The sequence below is a fragment of the Orbicella franksi genome, chromosome 12, assembly GCF_964199315.1.
Source record: "Orbicella franksi chromosome 12, jaOrbFran1.1, whole genome shotgun sequence".
Taxonomy (NCBI): domain Eukaryota; kingdom Metazoa; phylum Cnidaria; class Anthozoa; order Scleractinia; family Merulinidae; genus Orbicella; species Orbicella franksi.
Window position 1 is genome coordinate 6498634 of NC_138156.1, and position 23818 is coordinate 6522451.

Here is a 23818-nt window from a genome sequence, read left to right on the forward strand (position 1 = left end):
TTTCGATTTTAGCAGTTCTTTTGACAGCCAAAAAAATAAAGAATTTCATAAGGCAGTAAGCTGTGATACAATAACTGCCCCGTTCCTAAAAGTTCCTCCGTGACTGGAGTGAGGTGCCCATCAGAGTGGGTGCCCATGGCGTTGTGAGCCTATATATAGCACCCGAAAATCAGAACGCAACCTAACCATTAACCCGTAGAGCAAACGCTTCTGTAGTAAAGTGCTAACGAGTTAAGTCTGCTCGCGCGAAACGAAATTTAAAGCAGTTTTACTAGGGGCGAGAGAAAAAAAAAGACGGATACGGAGGTAGCTTTGTCGATAATTTTTGCCTCTTGACCCAATTTTCACGTGGCCGGAATGCCGAGTGTTCGTACAAGAACGCTGGCTACTAACTAATGTTTCCTACGCAAGCTACGTAAACATCAAGCGCTGCGCTCCTAGTTTCAAGCTCTTCGTCGACAAAGCTCAACAGCGCATAGAAACAAATTTGAATTTTGAATTTCAAATGACTTACATCAAGAATTGAATCAGAATTGAATTGAATCAGGCAAAGGCGTTTGCATTCAGAAGTAAGCTCAATGATTCATTTTGGAATATCAAACGTCACACACAATGCAAACCAGCAATAAGCGTAGAAAGCTATTTAAAGGGTGTTACGAATATTTATCATGCAAATTTGCGTATAAAAATAAATGTCGCGCGAGGGCAAAGTCACAAGCCGCGAATTAACATATTGCTTGTCTTCAGTGGAGCTTTTCATCACGCAATTACAGAACCATCGGCAGCAGATTAACAATTATGGCGGCCTTGCGGTTGGTAATCGAAGTAATAAAAAGACAATTTCCCAAAGTTCCAGTTATGACAACCAATGAACTGCATCAGTTGATGAGAACTACAACACAGGCACGACGAAAGCTTGTCTTGTTGGTGAGTACAGATCAAAACTTTAATGTACGAGTTGTGTGTAAACTTTACATCAATACATGTACAGCCTCCAACAGACTGGGAGTTAGCCGGAGACGGTTCTAGTCATATTTCCTGAAATAACTATCACGAAGGTGTAGTCAGGTGGATAAGATACGTTCAGTTGTGTACTGAGTGATTCTGAAGCTAAGCAGGGAAAGTAAATTTGATGACAGAAGCTCAGTGAACCTTCTATCGCGCAGTTTTTCTTTCTTGGTTATAACCTTGCTTGATAGACGTTCAAAGGGGAAGGAGAGGAGAAAACTAGCCGGTTGCAGTTCTAGGTTTCCTTCAGGTGTCGTATATTTCTTTCTTTCTTAACTAAACTCGCTTGAAGAAGAGAAAGACATTCTGGTTCGTGGTGAAATAAAATTTCAAACATGGGAATCTTGATCGATCTAATTTTGTACGGGGACAGCGAGGTCGACACCTCTTTACCCGTTTCAAAGGCGTAATGGTATTTGAATATCAGTCATGCATGCCGAGAAATGTTCTTGTTTTGCAAAACCAAAATTTCGTACTTGTTCGCTTGAAGTGGCAAGCCTCGATAACTTGCAAAGGAAATATATTCACACTAAATGTGTAAAATTTTAAAGAGTTCATACTTTGAATGGTCACCTTTGAAACAACGTGAAGACGAAAAAAAGAGACCGTCGAGCGAATAAGAACCAAAACGACCCTTTGTCTCCTGATTAATTATGTATGGTCCAAAAAAAGAAAGACTTCCGGTTGTACAACGTGATAAATACATACATACTCTACTTGTTAAAAAGCTGTTGGAGAGATCTGTCTCCATGATTAAAATTTTAAAAGGGAGTTAAAAAAAAACATATACAAAACGTTAAAACTGAATTTTCGACCGCCTTCTGCGGTCTTCTTCTACATTTCTCTGAAGAACACTGCAGAAGGTGGTTGAAAATTCAGCTTTAACGTTTTTTAGATCTGTTTTTCCTATACCATTTTTACAGAAAAGGTACTTTATATCTTTAATTGAAAAACGGTGCCCCTTTCACATACTTTCATAACGGGCCCGTATTATGAATAAATCGCCAAAACAGGAAGTCTTCTTGTCATTTGCATGTGGTCCTTAATAAATGAATGGTACAGCCATACGCTGCGTCTGTTCGAAATATTTTAATTAAAGGCCCTTTAAAATAACTAGATGACAGATTTCCCTACCCTTTCGTATACCTCAACTTGTGAAATCCCTACCATTTTATATACCTGAAGCCTAGAAAAGGCCACCCTTTCGGTCCCCGTATAGGCCATTATAGGGACTACCCCCCCGCCCCCCAACCCCTGGGCTTATCTCAACGAGGTGGTGAGTTGGTTTGTCGATCCGTGCGGGTTTTACAGATCGATGGCCGTTTTCGGTCCGTATGCGATCTGAAAATGCTTCTCATTAGAAAATATCAACCGGGGGTCACTGTCACAACAACAACAAACACAAATATACATGTTCGGATCTTCAACTCTGTTCGATTCGCCCCTTCACTCAGGTTGAAAGGTGGCGTGATTTATATTCTAAAGCCCCGTCCATAGTTCCTTTTTTACGGTTAGGCCTACCGTCCACCCACAGTCGTGGACAAAAGTCCCTGGGACACTTATGTAATTTAACGAATTGTATGTGTTTTACCACTGAAGTTTGAAAATAGCGCTGCTTTCCTTTTAAAAGCGTGTTACTCTTCCCCCTCCCTACCCAATACAATGTTGAAAATCAGAAGAAATTGCAGGTAGTCGTTTTCAACATTTTATGGGGGTTGTGGGGGCGAGGTTAGGCAGGTGAAGTTGTATTCGCGTCTGGCGTGTGCGCAAAAGCCCCCAAAGTGCAAATTTGTCCCAAGACGTTTGTCCATGATTGTAGCTTAATACGGAGAAATTGTCCACTGAAAACTGAGCTTTGCGAAAACACTTTTCAAACCGAAGGACATGAAAAAAAAGCTGGCTTTTCGTTTTATTAAGTGTAACGAGCCGAAACTGTAGTCTTGTGATTGACTCTTTATTCTTCGAACCTTCTTCCTACATTGCTTGATTCCTTCTGCTTAACTGTCCCCTATATCTGATTACATCAGGAGCCATAATCGAGACCGTAAATCTTGGGATCCGCGCGCACCTATGATATGGGACAATTTTTCTATTTTTAGAACAAATTGCGCCATCCTGACGTCATATATCCGCGCGGATCCACGCACATGTCGGGGGCTCTCGCGTGGATGTTGTCAAGTTGCGTGATCAAATGGTGAGAGTTGAGAGACCTTGAGAGATTCTCTTGCGTATTTTTCACAGCGATGGCATGGAATAAGGCAGGGAATACGAACCAGGGCGCTTATATGTAGTTTTATGCTCTGAGCTAACGGAAAAGGTGGGTTTTCCAGGGTCGAAAACAAGACTTCAATCTCGCGCTGGAAATGAATAATAAGATCTGGTCGCGCTAGTTGTAAGCTTACGGGTATGCTTTTGCGTTTGTTCTGACTTAAGAGTATAGCAAGAAAACTCTCTACTCTGGTATCGAGTTAATTTGTGAGTTTCTCAGACAATGGTTAATCACAACCAAAACCTGTTTTGATGGTTTCTTATTGTTTCTGCTTGTTTGGTGAGTTTACAAAAGTTTTTGAAAGGAAAGTCTGACGCGTACAATTAGCTCATTTGCATAGTGCAGCACTTTCAAGTCCGCGTCGGTGTTTTCAATTGTCAACAAATCTTGACAAAGATTTCTCTCGTTATCTTTTGTGCTGAGATGCTGCAACAAAATTCACGAACGCAAAAAATGCTACTAACATCATGTGTGTTTCTTCAACATAAGCATAGTGAAGTTTTACGCTGCGGAAATGAATATAAACAAGGAGTTTTGATAACTCGATCAACAAAATCGAGATCGTTTTTCGAAGTTGATTAAAGAAAGCGTCAATGTAACTTTGCTGATTATTTCTGCTTTATTCACATATTTTCAGCTTAGCTTTTATGTGTTATCAAACATTTATCAATCTTAAACATATTTAAAAACTATAGAGTTATTGTTTGAGTTCGATGTACGTTTTCACACGAAAGTGCGGCGCAAGTACAATTTGTCATGTTTACTGACTGTACAAAACAAGCATCGGCGGGCGCTCTCATTCATCGACAACAGAGAATTTAGTGGATTTTTACACGAATAAAACTGAGCAGTATCTACGGACATAAAGTTATTGGGCCTTAATGAAACAGCAAGCGTTGCTTACAATTCAGGCGAAACTCAAACTGACCAAACTAGCAATTATTTTGTTTTACTTTTCAGTCGCGATAGACTGGCAAATTGCTCGCAAGCGTGTGGCAAGAGGAGCTAGGAACTATGAAGTCCTAAAGCTCTGCTATATCTAAATATATCCAGCTGGTTTGTTGCTGTGTAATGGAAAAGCTGTTAATCTTCAACATATGTGAAATTTAAAGTGGAGTAATGTACAGCTCATGTAAAAGAAGCATCCGTCGGAACACAACTTGGTCAGCGATATATATAAGCTTGAAGCGGAACATACCTAAATTCGACACTGTCTTACTTCACTCGGCTCAAACTGGAGCAGCTTACGACGAAGATACTTAAGAAAAATTCCAACAGACGTAAACGCATTGAGTTATGGGCCAAAAACATGAAAAATTTCGGGAATTTCGGACGCCATTTCCCCCGCGCGACATCCGCAAAAATCCTCGCAGCATGTACGCGCGTGTGCCTTAGGCGATGGCGCAATTTGTTCTAAAAATAGAATTATTGTCCCATATCATGGGGACAACCCCAATACTTGAAATGGCGCGCGCTTACGGTCTCCGTCCCCGATTATGGCTCCTGATTACATGTAATTTACCATTAATTATAAGTCCTTATGCGGAATAATGTCAATCATTGCAATCACTACAGTTAGGACATAAAACATTTCAGTGAAAAGGAAGTTTTCCGAAAACGTTGACCTCACGATAATCATGTGATTTGTCTGACCCAGTCTTCCTCAAACAAATATCGAAAATGACGCTTCTGCTGCCATAAATTCCAAATGTCTCCAGCGTAGTGTGGACCGGGCGTAAGTCTCTTAACGGAGATGACTGACATTTTCAGAGCATATATGGACTAATTTACCGATGGTATACGGATCGAAAACATTCTTTTACGATTTGTCAAACGGTATGGATCGCAAAGTTGTTGTTGTTGTTGTTTTTTTTTTCAACCGCATCAATTTGTGAATAATGGACGACCCTCACTGTAGGAGGAAGTTGTTTTATGGCAATAGCCAAGCTTTCGTTGTTAGATCGCTTCAAATCTCTTTGCTTTAATCAGGTTATGTCAACGGCTACCTTTAGGGTGGCGTTCGACTGCGAAGGCTTTCATTGAGCGCATTAACCGTCCGTAATCCTAAACTGAATCACTGAACCCATGTATTTATTTATACATTTATTAAAAATCTGAGTAAAACATAAACACGTGTATTTTTACGATGAAAACGAGCTGTTAGCCGAATCGAACACGTAAAGCAATCCGCTTTTTAACTCGAAGATTGCCTAGCTCCAACTGGAACACATCTAGAAATATTATATTTTCACAATTTCTTGTTGAAAATCGACGGCTTTTCATGAATCATTCCTTCTCCAAATTTCTTTGAAAAAACTCCTGCCTTCCTTCGCTCGGCTTGTGCTGTGTCATTCGCCTCGACGACTCCAAATCGACGTCGCTTCTCAACCCTTTTTTCGTCTTCTGTATTGGGGACATTATCCATTGGACGGCTCGAGTATTGTTCCTTTTCTCTAGCACTTCCCTCTCTGTTGCTTGTGATCTCTGCATTTTTAAGACTTAGGTGAATCTGATTTTTTTCAAGACCTAGAACATGCTCCGTCTTCAAAGGGTGTGCTTTTGACATATTGCCACCTAAAACACCCATTTTCTCCTGGCTTTTTTCTCCCGTTTTCAAACCTTCACTTCGAGTTGACTCAGCCATTTCGCTCGAAATAAGAGTAAATTTACCTTGAATTTGTCACAAATAAATTATGTATCGCTGAAAATGCGGTCCGTTGCGTAAGTACGGCGGGATGATTTTCAATGTGTAGCTTGTTGTTGTAATCACAACAGGAAAAACGTAATGCTCACTCAGTTCGGCTAAGCCACGAAAGCAAAAGATCATGCGAGCAATCAGTTTCGGAACAACAAACAACCTCGTTCCCAGGGTTTTTCCTTGGGTGCAAACTCGGTCGACTTCCATGATCTTCCCAGAAAGTAGAGCGAAGGTTCACAGGCTATGCATCATGCAATATCATTTGTTCTTTAACAATTAGGTGCAATTAGATGGATTTGTGTTTGGTGGAGCGAGATTCAACTCCTCCACGCTTTGTAAATAGCCAAATGGTCAGCCTCCCACCAGTTGCGATTTTTGACAAGTTTCTGTTCAATATACAATATTTGTTTGCTTGTTTCAGTGTCCCCAATGAGTACAGTAGTGTTAAACACTTTGACACTGAAATAAAGTGATTTGTTTTTCACTAGCGACGGAGTCGGAGTTGGAATCAGAGTCGGAGTCGTAAGAGCTCTTATGACCTTGTGAAAATCAAAAATCGGAGTCGTAAGCGGAATCATAAGCTCGACGGAATCGGAAATCAGTGGAAGAATCAGAAGGCTTCCATTTCTTCCGATTCCGTTTACGACTCCGTCGCTTACGATCCAGTGACAACTAGATTGTCGGAGTTGAAAGAACCTGTCAATCACAAGGCCCGGAATCGAGCATTGTCATTGGTTTATTCTTCTGCTTCTGCTTGTGACTCCGACAATCTAGTTTTCACGAGAGCGTAAGCGACAGAGACATTGGTGTTCGGCTTCCGACTCCGTCAAATTAATTTTCACTAGATCGTATCGCTCTACGCTTCTGATGTCGACTCCGACTCCGTCGCTTGTGAAAACCAGCCTTAAACCAATCGTGTAGCGTAGTAGTGATGTCAAACCAATTACGGTAGGAAGCACGTGAAAACATCGACCATGGAACTGGTTTTAAAAACAATCTCACTGAAAATTTCCCATGGATACGGCCACGAAAATTCTCCTAAATGACGTCATAATGTTTTTCAGAACACCCTTCTAAGCACGCACAATAATCCTTCTCACTTCATAGTGGGACTCAACTTTTAAAATGGCCATACGTTCAATTACTTGAAATTTGAAAGTGTATTGATTGGGTTTTGGAAAGCATTTTTGACCCTTTATTTGGCAGGAGCCTATGACCCCAGTTTTGAGTGTATAAAATGACTCTAAACTAAAAAGCTTTCCTATTTGGCCGAGTGGTTTAGGGCGCTGGATTTGAAATCTGGAGGTTTCTGGTTCAAATCCTCCGCCCTACCGCTATCTGGATTTGTTCTCGGTAGCCCCGAGTTCAACTCCTCGGCCGCGTTGTGTAAATAGCCAACTGGTCAGCCTCCCACCAGTTGGGATTCTTAATAGTTTATGTTATGTTTGAAATATTTGTTTCTTTATGTACAGTGTCCCCAATTAGCACATTAGTGCTAAATACATCGAGACTTAAATAAAGTGATTATTGTTATTATTATTATTATTATTATTATTATTATTATTATTATTATTTATGGCTCAGGAAAATTCTCATGCACGCACAATAACCAATCAGCGCGAAGACCCATGTTGTTATTTCGTCCCGTCTGGAGGTGTTAGTGAGATTTTTCACGTGCTTTCAACCACAGCACGTTTTATGCTTCAGTCTTGATTTGTTGTCCGGTGATTAGATCGTTTTTGCTCTCCTGTCAGCATCACTATAGTTGGTCTTTACAAGAAATAAACTGAAATTTCTTTTGCGCGTATTAACTAACTCTAAACTGAAAAAGAATCACCGGATTGGTTTATTTATTGTACATTAATTTAAAATCAGAATAAAACATCAATAAATGTATGTTTTTCGGGCTATTTTAGCCGGATTAAATTCAAAAAGCAATCCGATTTTTAGGTCGAAGATTTGCCTAGTTCCATCTGGAAAACAACTAGAAAATTATATTTTCACAGTTTCTTGTTGAAAATCCACGGCTTTTCATGAAGCATTTCTTCCCCGAATTTCTTTGACAAAACTCTTGCCTTCATTCGCTCGGCGTGCGCTGTGCCATTCGCCTCGACGACTCCAATTCGACGCATCTCAACCCTTCTTTCTTCTGTATTGGGGACATTATCCACCGGACGGCTTGAGTGTTGTTCCTTTTCTCTAGCACTTCCCTCACTGTTGCATGTGATCTCTTTATTTTCAGGAGGCAGGTCATTCTTAATGTTCTCAAGATCTAAACCACGCTCTGACTTCGAAGGGCTTATCGGCTTTGACATATTGCCATCTAAAACGCCCGTTTCCTCGTGGTATTCCTCTGTCGTTGTCAAATCTTCACGTTCAGGTGACTCAGCCATTTCACTCGAATACAGAATTGTCAGAACAAAATGTATGTATTGCTGAAAATACTATCCCTTACGTTCATGTGTTTTTGACGGAATGGCTTTGAACTTTCAACTTGTTGTTAATTATCTATATAAACAGGAAATAACAGAAAACAACAAACAATCTCGTCGCCAGGGCTTTTTCTTGGACGCAAATTCGGGCGAACGTTCGTGAACCTTCCATGTTGTTCCCACAAAGTAGAGTGAATTTTCATGACAGTGTAAATTTCACGCAACATCATTCCTACTCGAAAAAAACACTAGTATTTGTTGGTATCATTAGTTTATGCGCTACAGTCTTCGACAATAATAAACAATGCTGATTCTTCGAAGGGCTTGTTTTTGATACGTTGCCTCGTTCCGTTGCCAAATCTTCACTTATGTCCATGTTAAGACTCGGAGTTGACTCAGCCATTGCACTCGAGTACAAATATTTGGATTTGACAGAACAAAATTTATGTCTCGTTGAAAATGCGGACCGTTGTGTTGATGTGTTTTCGACGTCGAGTCCTTTTATACGTTTAGCTTGTTATTGTTATTTAAACAGGAGATACGTATCCAACCAATCAGGGGCAGCGGCAGATTTAGATCATAAAGAGCATGGGACATATCCTATCATCATGGACACACGTTTTCGACCGTAGCACACGAAAACAAAAAGTCATTTACGTCAGTCCCTCTTCTTTCTTATTTGGTTACAATAGGCAAACATTGTCTCGATCGATTGCAGTGAAGCGAGCTTTATATTCATAAAGGTGGGGAGTCTCCCATGCTCTTTCGTGCTCTTTATGTTCTAACGCTTGTTGGACTTCCATAATCTTCTGAGAAAGAAGAGCGAATGTTTACAATCACGCAACATCATTTGTACTTAAATAACTAGTATTTCTCTGGGTCTTATTAGTTTAACTGCTATAATCTTCCACAAGAATCAACGATCATGAAGTGTTAAATGTACTGGCCAACCGATCAAGACATTTTGAAATTTACCTTTCGTGCAATACTACAATGGTGCGGTCTCTTTTAGGAACTGAATCTCATTATGAAATGAGAAGAGGCATTAGGCGTGGCCTGAAAGGGGTTAGCTTCAGCTTACGCCTTACGGCTTCTTACGTTCTGGATGACGTCATTTTGACGTCAGTCAGGATTAAGTGGTCATGTGATCTGGTAATGGGTGTTCTCATATCATATGCCTGTTTTTTAGGTCATGTTCTACATTACAGTAAACACACCTGCATATAAGAACAAATGGATTAAGAACACCAGGCTGAAATTTGGCCAATAAAGCCCCGTTTTTATAAGAACAAGATCAGCCTGACAATTGTAACATGTTCTTATAACATGGAAAAAGTGTCATAATTACAAAACATGTAAGTTTATGTTTGCTGTCAGATAACTACATAACTCTATCAGCTGTCAAGCTGTCTTGACGGAGTACTTTTTTTCTACAAAAATTATCTAGTTGTTCTGTAGGGTGAGAATTAAAATGTTTCACATCAATGCTGTAAACTACTGTTGTATTACTAAATAAAAATTTAAGAACATTTTAAGAACATTTTGAGCCTGATTTGTCACTAATCACCCGATAAATAAGAACTCAGTCAGCCTGACCTCCGAAATCGTGCGTTCTTATATGCGGCTGTTTACTGTATATACAAGGAATGGTGAGAAAAACACGTTAAATCGGCTTTTGGACCTCAATTTTACCGCAAATAAGGTTAGAACATTTCGAAATTATCAGCTCTGTGTCTATTTTAATTTAATATAGGTCAAGACATGCGGCGCATTCTAAAATGTATTGTCTAACCCGTAAATTAAAATTTGACGACAGAAGGTCAAATATTTGCATTTTTAACGTACTTTGAAAAGCTGTCGCGTCGCTCACAATTATTTGCCCATGCCAGAGAAATTTTTACAGGAATCTGTAGACCATCCTTCTACGATTCAACCACCAGAAGCTTAATCCATTTGAAGGTTTCGCACATGGTGAAAATTAATCATATTTACGAAGTACTTTTAAGTGAATGAAATACATGTCTTCGAAATTTAATCATTTTGCACCCAAAAAGACAACGCAACATTCCCCAAAATCAACCTAGTACACATTTAAACATTGCTCAAATTTTTTTGAATGTTTTAAAGACGGAAGATTAACGTGGTTTTGCATGCGAGGCTCTTGAACTGGTTTAATGAAATGGTGCGTGAAATGACGATTTTAACGGAATTTCGTAATTTGCATTTTTCTTTTAAATAAAAGGATATTTTGCCAAAAAAAAAACTATCCAGTAGTTTTGGTCATGCCCTAGCCTATCTAAGGCACAAGCCACTTTTGACCAACACAACAGCCTTCTCGAGCGGGGAAGTGAGGGGTGGGCATTTTAATGATACGCGACGTAAAAGTTCGGAAATTGAAAGGAGCTCGGTGACGGTTTGCACATTTTGAAAAGTTTAGCCTAAATTTTTCAAATTCGTCGTTTGCAATCCGTGTCAGTCTTCGCATCCGTGACCATCCTTGCTTCTTTATGGTTTATTATTATCTCTTTGATGTTTTTCTATCTTAGTAAACTATTATTTTCAGGTTTCCTTTCATTTAAAGGAGATTTTGTTCGGGGCCAAAAAACAGGACAAAACACCCTGACTGAGCTCCTTCAAACGTGCTCCTCGACAAACCGAAGAACTCTGCCGATCGAGCTACAAATTTTGTAAAATTAATATCAAGTTTTTGGAGGGTCTTTTGTCTCATGAGACTAAAACCTTAGAAGGACAGGTAAGTTTTACAGTTTGGAATATACTCTTAACTTTTTTTTTTTTTTTTCACATATATAACAACCCTTTTTATAGGGGCGTTGAAGCTGAGATTAAACAAAATTTTAAGAACGTATTAAGAACATTCCTTGGGCGGAGAGTCGATTAAGAACGTTTTTATTTTGCTAATCTGTATATTAAATGAGAAGCATAAAATAAAGGTAACAAAAATGTAAATTAGCCCAAATAAGGGCGTGTTTTGTGTAACATTAACAATGGTTTTGTTGCATGTCACACATCTCGGTTTGTAATAATCAGCAGTTCTCAAGTTATTTATAACCGTTCCAAAATAACTTCCACACCATCAAAGTCATCAGGTGATACAAACTATGAAGTATTATCAAGGTAGTTGACCCGATATTCTCTGGGCAAATTTAAGAACATCTTAAGAACGTTTTCAGTCTTAAATCGCCAAAAAATATAGGAAAGTTCAGCCTCAGCTCCAAAATTAGACGTTCTTATAAAAATAAAGACTGTATCACAACGTCGCGTAAAAGCCAGCAATAAACGCCGGAAGCTTTTTAAAAACGTGTTACACTTATTGATCATGCAAGTTTGCATATAAGATAAATGTTGCGCGAGCGCCAAGTCACCTGAGCCAATTAAAATATTGAATCATTGTTTTAGAGCTTTTTCATCACGCAATCACACAATCATCAGCAGTTGATTAACAATTATGGCGGCCTTGCGGCTAGTAATCGAAGCGATAAAAAGACAATTTCCCAAAGTTCCGGTTATGACGACCAATGAACTGCATCAGTTGATGAGAACTACAACACAGGCACCACGCAAGCTTGTCTTGTTGGTGAGTACAGATCAAAACTTTAATATACGAGTTGTGTGTAAACTTGGCATCGATACAGCCTTTAACAGACTCTCGCGTTGTATCAACGCGTTCAGCCGGAGATGTTTCCAGTCGTTTTCTCCCAAATAACTATCATAAAGGTGCACTAAGGTGCATAAAAAACGTTCAACTGTGTACTGAGCGATTTTGCAGCTAGGCAGGGAAAGTAAATTCGGTAAAAGAAGCTCAGTGAGCCTTCAATCGGGCAGTTTTTCTCGCGCTCTTAGTTTTCCCATCTCCCTCCCCCTCCCCCATTTGAACGCGTGCCACACAAGCTACTGTTTCAAGGTGCTTTAGGACGAAATTAGCAGCAAGTCACAAAAAAATTGAATGGCATGATATCTGTACAAGTTATGAACGGTAACTTTGTGCGGTGCAACTTGAATATAAATTTTCCTTCGGATTTCGTATTTCTTTCAGGCTTTCTTAACTAAACTAGCTTGGAATAGACAAAAACATCCTGCTCGTGGTGAAATAAAATTTCAAAAGAAGCGTAATCGATCTAATCTTGAATCGAACGGGGTTGCGAGGTCGACACCTTTTTAACCGTTTCAAAGGCATAATTATATTCAAAAGAATAATCTCTTGTTGTGTTAGAATATCAGTCTTGCATGGCGAGAAATGTTCTTGTTTTGCTAACCAAAATTTCGTACGCGTTTGCTTGAAGTGGCACGCCTCAATAACTTGAAAAGGAAATATTGTTTACACTAAATGCGAAAAATTTGAAATAGCTCAACTTTGTATGGCTTCTAAAACGAAACGTGTCTTGGTTCACTGTCTGGGGCTTGGGGTGGGTCAACGATAAAACAAAAACTACCCACTGTCGCCTAGGTTATTATGCATGCAACTTGTTCGCGATTGTTTTGTACTGAACAGTGTTACACTCAGAAGGATCTAAGCGTTCCTCGTAAATAATGGCCAAGGCTATCGTTAACCAATTAACAAATTGACCTCAGTTTCTCATGTGTCTGTCTTGTTATTGATCATGAATTTCGTCGTAACATTGTCAAAGAAGCTGTGGATCCGCAGAGTACTGACTACTGACTGACGTCAATTTGTTTTTTTGTCATAACAAAAGGTAAAAGACGCGTGAATTATAGATTCATGTGTCTGTCCACTTATTGACGATGAAAATGAGCCAATGGACGCGCGAGAATTTCTGAAGTTATCGTAAAATATTGCGTCGCGTTACGTCGAAGATTCCATCTTCAACTGAATAATGGAATCATTCAATGGTAGCGTACTTCCAATACCACATGTTGATTGGAATAGTGACAAACTGGAAAAGACTCAGGCAGTTGATTATCAGTTGAGTAAGGCACGAGGGAAGTTTGGTTGCGAAGTTTTGGCGTCAAAATTATGGTGTTGTCACGGGCAACTTACCTCGTTTCCGTTGGTAACAATATCAACAGCCGTTGGCCGCCTGTCGCGTTGCCTACAATTTCGCGCGCTTTGCTGCCAATGACGTCAAAGGTCGACAAGTTGCCAATGGATACGGAGCCAGTTGCTCGTGACAACGACACGATTTTTACGTTAAAACTTGGTGACCAAACTTTCGTCCCGCCTCACTCAACTGATAATCGTAGTCAGATTTAGTTGTATGTCTGAAATGCGTGAAATGCGCGTTTGTGACAACGAACGTAGTTGATTAGCCTATAGGTGTAGCGTACCCTCGGGGGGTGGGTACGGCTACACGTAGGGTGGTAGTTGATGCGGGTAGGCCTTCGGTCAGTGTAGGCCTCATGTCCAAGATACACAAACAGATGCGACTCGAGAAAGCAATTTTTCGATCCGTAAAGTTTGACAGACCGTAAAACACTGCTTTCGATCTGAATGTGGTCTGCAAATTTCATTTCGTGTTTGTTGAACCGTCTGGTTTGTACTGGCTAGTTCCTAGGCCTCGATATTTCGCGTCGGTCAGTCGTTTTCGGGTCGCTCATCTCGAATAGGTCACCGATGGGACCTTTTCGGTGATACGGCGGCCATTTTGAATTCTGTTGTTTCAAATAACAATTATGGAATGCTCAGAGGGCATCCCATAATAGCTATTTGAAACAATAAGAATTCAAAATGTCCGCCGTATCGCCGAAAAGGTCCATTGACGGAGAAGGCCCTGGAGAAAGTCGATTAGGAACTAGGCAAAGGTTTGTACAGATGGCCGTTTTCGGTCCGTATACGATGCATCTCATTAATGGTCTTAAAAAATATCGACCGGGAGCAAGAGAAGATCAAGGTAAGAGAGTGAATTTCTCATATAGGCCAAGGTAATCCCTCTTAAGTTATTTTTAGACATGGTACCCAGTCCGTCCGAGGATGTTATTCACGCGATGCGAGGACAACCCAATCGACTTTCTCAAAACTACCTGAGACGAAATGGCGGGAAATGTGGTGAAAAGTCATTTTATATGTTTTGATTTTCAAAAGACGTTTCATAGCACAGATGTTTTCTGCACTCTTAGCCTCCTTTTTGTTTGGCATGGCTTTCGTTTGATTTGTGCTCGTTTGGCCGTTCATTCTTTTACCTTTCATTCATTCGGTTTTAAGAGGTTTAAAATAAGCAAACCACTACGGAAACGACGACGAGTACAATGACTGTGCGCGCGTTCGTTATAATTCTGTATTCATTCCTTTGCCGTTCTTTACAAAACAAAAACGTGAAATGACCACATTCAACGTTTTCTAGAGAACGTGGAATACGAAGGCCATATTTTAAAATTTCTTTTCGAATTTTGACGCTGCCTTACATATTTTGTTTAGGAAATACAAAGTGAATGAACCTAAATTCTTAAGAGATTCGTAGGTTGAATACAGAGTCGTTTTTTAATCGACGTTGTCCTTAACGCTAGGATCCTTGTTGCTTAATTAAACTCCCCTTATTGTTTTTGCCGGAGCGTATCTGTTCACTTCCCAACATCTGTTTGTTTGGTGGCCTTGTGTTCAGGCGTTCACTTAATCCTGACTGACGTCAAAACGGCGTTATCCCGGCAAAACTTAAGAAGCCGCAGGCTAAAACTAACACCTTTCTGGCCACGCCTAATGATCCTTCTCACTTCATAATGAGATTCAGTTCCTAAAAAGACCGCACCTTCACAGTAATGCACGAAACATAAAAAATTGAAAGTGTATAGATTGGGTTGTCCAGTACACGTAACCCTTTATGGTTGCTAGTTCTTATGGACGATTGTAGCAGTTAAACCAATAATACCCAGAGCGAGAAATACTAGTTTTAAAGTCGATCAAGCCATTGATTGCCTAACTAAATAAGAAAGTAGCGGAACTGAAAGACTTTGTTTTCGTGTGCTAGGGCCAACAAATGTCCTCATAAGGGTGTGGTTCCTCCCACGCTCTTTCATGTTCTTTACCTACTACTGCCACTGATTGGTTGGATACGTATTTCCTGTTTCAATAACAATAACAAGCTAAACGTTATAAAAGCCTCGGATCGAAAACACATTCACACAACGGTCCGCATTTTCAACGAGACATAAATTTTGCTCGGACGAATTCAAACATTTGTGCTCGAGTGCAATGGCTGAGTCAACTCAGAGTCTTAGCATGGCCATAAGTGAGGATTTGGCAACGGAACGAGGCAACGTGTCAAAAACAAGCCCTTCGAAGAATCAGCATGTTTTAGGTCTTGAGAACATTCAGATTCAGATTCCTGAAAATGTAGACACCACAAACAACAGTGAGGGAAGAGCTAAAGAAAAGGAACAACACTCAAGCCGTCCAGTGGATAATGTCTCTAATACAGAAGGCGAAAAAGGAGTTCAGATGAAACGTCGAATTGGAGTCGTCGAGGCGAATGACACAGCACAAGCCGAGCGAAGGAAGGCAAGAGTTTTGTCAAAGAAATTCGGCGAAGAAATGCTTCATGAAAAGTCGTCGATTTTCAACAAGAAACTGTGAAGATATAATAATTCTAGATGTGTTTCAGTTGAAACTTGGCAAATCTTCGAACTAACAATCGGAAATGATTCAGTTGGAGCCAGGCAAGTCTTGCACGTGAAAATCGGATTGCCTTTTGAATTTAATTCGGGTAAAAGAGCTCGTTTTCCGTGGAAAACATACATGTATTGATGTTTACTCAAATCTTAAATAAATGTTTAATAAATTAACCAGGGCTCGGTGATTCTTTTTAAGTTTGGTGTTAGTTACTACACTCAAAATAAATTTCAGTGGTGTTCTAGTGATGACCGAACTATAGTGAAAGAGAAAAGAGAACAAAACCGATATAATCACCGGACAAGAAATCAAACTTGAAGCATACAACCTGCTGTCATAGAGAGCGCGTGCAAATCTCATTAACCTCTCCTGATTGGACGAAATAACAACGGGTCTTTGCGCTGATTGGTTATCGCACTTCCACGAGAATTTTTCTGAGCCAATAGGAGAGCTTTGTAGCCACAACAAGTGTTAACACGGAAGATGCGTTACACCAATGATAAGAATCCAATATATCATGAAATTATTTACGGAACGGGCTTTGAAACGCGTTACTCCTGCGATAATAGTGCAGTAATGAAGTTGTAGCACAGACCGGCGAGCCTAACCGTAATCATTTCACTGGCATAAATATTTTGGTACAGGTGCATGCGCTGTGCGATTCCCTCGTACCGGTCTCTGGTTAACAGCACATGTAATCCAACTTCTTTGATGAACCTGACTTTCTCGCTTTTTTAAAATTCTTCTCAAATTCTCCTTACCTACTTCATAATAAAACAAAATAAAATGTCATCCTGGTAAAAAGTAGAAGGTGGTGATCGTGGTGGTGGTGGGTGGGGAGGGGTTAAAGCCCCCAACACCCCGGGCCCCGCCATCCCTGTGTACCTCTCTCAATTCCTAGTTGTTTATTAATGAATCGGGGTTATGATTAAGTCACTGTAGGGCCTTATCATACAGATTTTGAGAAAGCTTATCAGACGACTGAATATTTCAGATCAAATACAGACTCGTATAGTCAGTAACAGTGCGCTTTGGTGACCTTGCGTATAAAAATTTCATCTGACATAGTGTCTCTTATATCGGCCTTTATTGTTAATAAGAAGACAGGCGTGTTATAAAAGCGAGCCTCATTTACAGATTAGCTTTAATATTACATCAAACACATTTCGCTAAACTAATATAAGGCGGCAAAAGTCAGTTTGGAAATGGCCTATCTCTATATGTTTTTTGTTTCGCTTTTGAAAAACAACTTCACTGAAATTTAAAAACACCTTTCTGACCATGCCCAATTCTCCTTCTCAATTCACAATGGGATTCAGTTTTATTAAAAAGCTAACGCCTATAATTACTTAAACGTCACCTTCGCCACAGTAATACGCGAAAGGTCAGTGAATTTAAAAGTGTATTGATCGGGTTGTTCATGATTGTTTCTTATTGTCGAAGACTGTAGCACATAAACCAATAATGGCAACAAATACTAGTGTCTTCTCAAGTAGGAATAATGTTGCATGAGATTTACAGTGAAAATTCCCTCTATTTTGTCGATTTTGCGCCCAAGAAAAAGCCCTGGCTTCGAGATATTGTTCGTCGTTCTGAAAATGCTTGCAAGCATGTACCTCGAAAGAAAAGTGGAACTAAAGGTGACCTTTTGCTTTCGTCTGCCAAGGCCGAAAAAAGTGTGCTCACCAGGGTGGGGCATTTCCGATGCTCTCAAGCTCTTTATGATCAAAATTTGCCTCTGCCATTGATTGGTAGAATACGTATTTCCTGGTTATACAGATAACAACAACAAGTTGAAAATTCAAAGCCATTCCGTCAAAAACACATAAATACGAATACGTATTTCCTGGTTATACAGATAACAACAACAAGTTGAAAGTTCAAAGCCATTCCGTCAAAAACACATAAATACGAATACGTATTTCCTGTTTATACAGATAACAACAACAAGTTGAAAGTTCAAAGCCATTCCGTCAAAAACACATGAATCGAACGCAGGGGTCAGTATTTTCAGCAATACATTGTTCTGACAATTCCGTATTCGAGTAAAATGGCTGAATCAACTCAACGTGAAGATTTGACAACGGCAGAGGAATACCACGAGGAAACGGGCGTTTTAGGCGGCAATTTGTCAAAGATAAGCCCTTCGAAGTTAGAGCGTGGTTTAGATCTTCAGAACATTAAGATTGACTTGCCTCCTGAAAATAAAGAGATCACATGCAACAGTGAGGGAAGTGCTAGAGAAAAGGAACAACACTCAAGTCGTCCAGTGGATAATGTCCCCAATACAGAAGACGAAAAAAGGGTTGAGGTGCGACGTCGAATTGGAGTCGTCGAGGCGAATGACACAGCACAAGCCGAGCGAAGGAAGGCAAGAGTTTTGTCAAAGAAATTCGGGGAAGAAATGCTTCATGAAAAGCCGTGGATTTTAAACAAGAAACTGTGAAAATATAATATTTCTAGTCGTTTTCGAGTTGGAACTAGGCAATCGTCGAGGTAAAAAGCGGATTCAATTCGACTAATAGGTCGATTTCTACGTAAAAATACATGTATTGATTTTTTATTCGATTTTAGATAAATGTATAAATGAATATTTAATTTTCTTAAAGGTATCGAAACTACAATTGTAGAACAATATGACCTAAAAACAGGCATATGATATGAGAACCCCCATTACCAAATCACATGACCACTTAATCCTGACTGACGTCCACATGACGTCATTCAGAACGTAAGGGGCCCAAAGGCGTAAGCTGAAGCTAACCCCTTTCAGACCACGCCTAATACTTCTTCTCATTTCATATTAGAATTCAGCTCCTAAAAAAGACCGCAGTAATGCACGAAGGGAGAATTTGATCGGTTGTCCAGTACACTTAAAACTTCGTGATTTTTGATTCTTATCGATGATTATAGCACCTAAACTAATAACACCCAGAGAAATACTAAAAATTTAAGTACGAATGAAGTTGCGTGACTGTGAACATTCGCTCTTCTTTCTCGGAAGATCAAGGAAGCCCAACGAGCGTTAGAACATAAAGAGCAAGAAAGAGAATGGGAGACTTGCCATCTTTTCGAATATAGGACTTGCTTCACTGCAATCGATCGAGGCAATGTTTGTCTATTGTAACCAAATAAGAAAGAAGAGGGACTGACGTAAATAACTTTTTGCTTTCGTGTGCTACGGTCGAAAAAGTGTGTCCGTGATGATGGGGAATCTCTCATGCTCTTTATGATCTAAATTTGCCGCTGCCACTGATTGGTTGGATACGTATTTCCTGTTTCAATAACAATAACAAGCTAAACGTATAAAAGGACTCGGCCTCAAAGACACACCAATACAACGGTCCACATTTTCAAAGAGACGTAAATTTTGTTCTGTCAAATCCAAACATCTGTACTCGAGTGCAATGGCTGAGTCAACTCAGAGTCTTGACATGGACATAAGTGAAGATTTGATGACGGAAGGTGGCAGTGTGTCAAGAACAAGTCCTTCGAAAACGGAGTATGTTTTAGGTCCTGAGAACATTCAGATTCAGATTCCTGAAGATATCGATACCACAAACAACAGCGAGGGAAGAGCTAAAGAAAAGGAACAACACTCAAGCCGTCCAGTGGATAATGTCCCCAATACAGAAGACGAAAAAAGGGTTGAGATGCGACGTCGAATTGGAGTCGTCGAGGCGAATGACACAGCACAAGCCGAACGAATGAAGGCAGGAGTTTTGTCAAAGAAATTCGGGGAAAAAATGCTTCATGAAAAGCCGTCAATTTTCAACAAGAAATTGTGAAAATATAATATTTCTAAATGTGTTCCAGTTGGAACTAGGCAATCTTCGAGGTAAAAAGCGGATTCAATTCCGGCGACCAATAGGTCGATTTCTACATAAAAATACATATGTTGATTTTTAATTCGATTTTAAATGTATAAATGAATCAATGGGTTGTTTACAGGGTTAGTTAATATGCTCAAAAAGAAGCATTCACAGTCGAACGAAATTTCTTCCCTGAATGAATGGGTGAACTGGTTGACGATCCGTACATGTATATTTGCGTTTTTTTAAGTTGTTATATATCGTGACTTCCGGCAAGAGAAGATTGAATCCCCCATAAAAGCCTTATACCCGAGGCAATCCCTCTTAACTTATTTTTATACGTGGTACCCAATGTTACTCGCGCATTGCGTGGAAGTTTTTGTGGAGGACTTGTTTGTGTCGCCGCCTCGTTTCAAAGCGAAGGGAAACCTCCAACGCTGTGGGGATGTCTTCTTTGATATTTTCATGTCAATGAAGCAACCCAACGGGGATTCGTATCATATGCCTGTTTTTTAGGTCATTTTGTTCATCAAATGTAGTTTCGATACCTTTTATTTAAGAAGATTAAATAGAACAACGGAGAGAACCTGTAACATTTCATGGAATTGTCCAGGTTTTGTGTGTTCGAGTTCGACTGCATGTATCGAGTTCAGGTCAAGTTAACCCAGTTAGCTTGATAAGAGTTTGGACTGGGAATAACACTGGCTTGGTTTCATAGGCAAAACAGTACGTATTATATTCAAGGGAAAATTAAACTAAAACGCCATCGAAAGCTACAGAATTTGTGAAACTTAAAAGAGAAGTTGAACAAAAATTTGACTGTATCTTGAAATTCTAGCTCTAATTTGAATTGAAATTTTAACTGGTGTACACACACCTCTATTTGACAACTTCCCAGTTTACTCACCGCTACAGCCTGTGGTCTGGATCGCGTTGTTCATCTCAGTTAACTGTGATAAAAAAAAAAACCTCTCACCCGGCCCTCTTACATACTAACGGCCTGTTCGAGGTTTGTACTGTAAGTTACTGACCGCGCTTTTTCCCTTCGACTCATGGCCTAAGTGCTTGCTTGTTGACCGCTGTGATGGTTCTTTCGCTTATGTAGCAAAAAGACGAAAGAAAGAAAACCTCTGGGACGAGGATATCTAAGTTATTAACGTACATGATATATAGATTTAGCCAAGCCTAAAAGCGGAACTCCTCAGTTATTTTTTGGAATGTTGTTACTAATGAAAATAATCCAACATGTATGTGAGGTAAATTGCGAATGATTTAATAGTTTCAGCTGGAACTAAGATTACTCAGCAGATCGAGGTTTAAGATAGTGTGATGATGAAAATAGAGCCACGATTTCATGATTTCTGGGAAGCCACCAAAAATCTTGATCACGTAACAGAACTGTCTTCTGTGCTTTTTGGTGGCATTTCTTGTTCTTTCCTATCAATTAAAAGCAACCCAAAGCAACTATCACGCATAGAAATCGAGAGCAAATAATCTTATTGTGTTCTATCTACATCTACATCTATATATGTAATCTGCAAATGGATTTACCCATCACCTCAGATGTAAAAGAGATAAAAAAAAAAAGGAAATAAATGTAACTAAATCACTATTTAGATTTAAAAAAAAGAGACGAGACTGGCCTTAAACACCTCAACACTCGGTACTCGCAGGAGTTAAATGTGTAAATTTCATGGGATGGTACTCTCTTTTAGAAGTTCTAGTCGTTCTAAACTTTATCTAAATCCTCTTCACAGGAACTTCGAAAAGTGGCCGCCATTTTTTTGACAACTACATACTGCAAGGCTATTCACTATCTACAATAGAATAGGTAGTAAGTAGCGTAGCCAATCAGAGAACGGTATTCGTGATAGAACGCTCGAAAGACGCACATCCCTTCTCGCACAGCACATTTCATGTATGTCACATCAAATTGTTTTGATTCAATGCCGGTTTTCCTTTACTGCAACAGGACACGCGTGAAGAAAAAGAGTTCAAAGTGAGTCATTTGGCTAAAGCAATACTTCTTAACCCTGAGGAGACTGATATGTCACGAGTAATAGACATGATACATCAGAAAGGTAACTAAAGGAGTACGTTATATTCGAGTCGTCACGCATCGATCCTCTCCAACTGAGAACAGCCTTGGGTTACCTCCCAAGAATAGACTGCTGGCAGTCTGTTTTTCTCTCGAAATTCAGTAGGGGTTATGAGGCGAGACGTTTTGGCTAAAGGGGATCTTCGCGCTAATTGGTTATCGCACTTCCACGGTAATAATAACCACGAAATACCTAGTCCCGCCTTCTTCCCCACTCGGCCACCGCCATACTGCCCTTTTTCGTTCGCGATAACTAAACACTCCTCCTAGTGACCCTTAGAGAAAAAACCGGCTGCCAGCAGACTATCCCAAGAACGGCTGCGTAGGCCCAGACTATGAGGACTTATGAGTATGGCGTATCTTGACATACACGGCCATTGTTTTCAAGTTTGTTGTCCGTAATCCGTGTTTCCTTTTTCTAACTCGTAACCATCCTAGTTATTTCGTGGTTATTATTAATTCATGGGGGTTTTGTACTTAAAAAACTATTAGTCACTCTCAAAGAAATACCTTCAGTTTAAAATGAAAACAGTACAAGCTGGCACCATTGTACTATTTAATACCTTTCCCTCTATTGGAACGGTCACGAGGATTTTCTACGGATCACCTTGTACTTGTGAGGGGGGTGGGGGGGGGGACGGGTTACTCAGAAAATTGCGTAATAGCTGTTATTGGAGTTAAGTCTGCGGTCAAATATTCTTTTGTTTTAAAAGGCATGCAAACGAGGCGCAAGGGTCAATACAATGCAGAATTGACCCTTTCGCCTCGTTTGTGTGTCAAGCCGCTGATAACTGCAATAACAGTTATTATGATATATATTACTAAATGCAAAAACTGATTTGTTTATCAAGCAATTTTTTGTTCAAAAAGGTGGGAAAATCGGTGCTAACCTGAAAGTGATTAGTAGCTTGCATTTATGATGGTTACAAAAGATAAAGGTCGTCATAGTTAACTGCTTCGTTGCCGAAATTTGAAACGTTGTGTCCGTTTGCACGCATTACATGCCTATGAGCATTGGCATGAAATGCGGGCACAGGATACTTCTGCTTTTGTATCTTGTCCCATATATGAACAAGTTCTCTGATAACGGATTGCTGGATGATAAATATCACAGTGAAAGGGTTAAAGAGCTTCTTAATATTTAATGAAACACCAATTTTTTTTTTTTTCATTTTAGTTGGGCCTCCACATGAACCAAAATCAGTAGTGTGCTATTGTGCTGTTGGTTATCGAGCAAGCATCATGGCTAACCGGTTGATAGACGAGCTTCAGAAACCTGAAAATGAGGAATTGAAGTCACGAATGGATGTTTACAATCTAGAGGGATCTATTTTTAAGTGGGCCAATGAAAGGAAGGATCTTGTTGAGCCAAGTGGTCAAAGTACAACACTGGTTGATACAGTCAGCCCCTTTTGGGGATTGTTGGTGCATAAAGAAATGCGTGTACGTGCTGATTAAACATCTTTCAACTTCTTTAAGGAGACATGCCAAAGAAAGTGATCTAAGTTCAATTTTTGCTTCAGTGATAAGGACGACCCATGAGAAAAATATGCTTTTTAGCTAGACACAAGATGATAGAGTAGGACTGAGCCTGTCCTGGGGATTTGTGGGAGGGGGGGGGGGGGAGGACCAGTCAGAAATTTTCTGCTTTGTGGGTGTTACCTGAAATTTTTTTCACCCCTTAAAGGTACCAGTTCTAAAACAACACATTATATCCTGTCATAATTTTTTCAGCTTAATACCACGTAAACGTACTGCAAAAGCCCCGCTGTGGACCTTTTGAGGCTGAACACAATAAGAGGTACCAAAACTGCCTTTTTAGCCCCTAAAAGGTACGACTAACACCCCTGTCCTTTTCCCCTTCAGGAACCAATGTGCTTATCTAGTTGGCAATTATGGGATGATTATGAAAAACAATAAGA

General features: G+C 39.9%; 1 protein-coding gene across 2 annotated transcripts; it reads left to right on the top strand.

The window, feature by feature from the left end:
- The first annotated feature begins 48 nt into the window (after positions 1 to 48).
- On the top strand, positions 49 to 23485 carry LOC145462952 (uncharacterized). Of its 2 annotated transcripts, none has more exons than XM_081446633.1 (3): positions 49 to 927; positions 21771 to 21879; positions 23074 to 23485. In XM_081446633.1, the coding sequence occupies exons 1-3, from the start codon at positions 799 to 801 to the stop codon at positions 23352 to 23354; spliced, it is 519 nt and encodes a 172-aa protein (XP_081302759.1). In that variant the 5' UTR covers positions 49 to 798; the 3' UTR covers positions 23355 to 23485. The 2 variants fall into 2 exon arrangements, with proteins under 2 accessions (XP_081302759.1, XP_081302758.1); XM_081446632.1 differs by lacking the exon at positions 49 to 927 and adding an exon at positions 11599 to 12002.
- The last annotated feature ends 333 nt before the right edge of the window (positions 23486 to 23818 follow it).

Bases quoted from the DNA above. Each gene is read 5' to 3' on its own strand.
- LOC145462952 (XM_081446633.1), top strand. From the start codon at position 799: ATGGCGGCCTTGCGGTTGGTAATCGAAGTAATAAAAAGACAATTTCCC. The intron at 928-21,770 runs GTGAGTACAGAT...TTACTGCAACAG, and splicing joins GACGAAAGCTTGTCTTGTTG to GACACGCGTGAAGAAAAAGA. The intron at 21,880-23,073 runs GTAACTAAAGGA...TTTTCATTTTAG, and splicing joins AGACATGATACATCAGAAAG to TTGGGCCTCCACATGAACCA.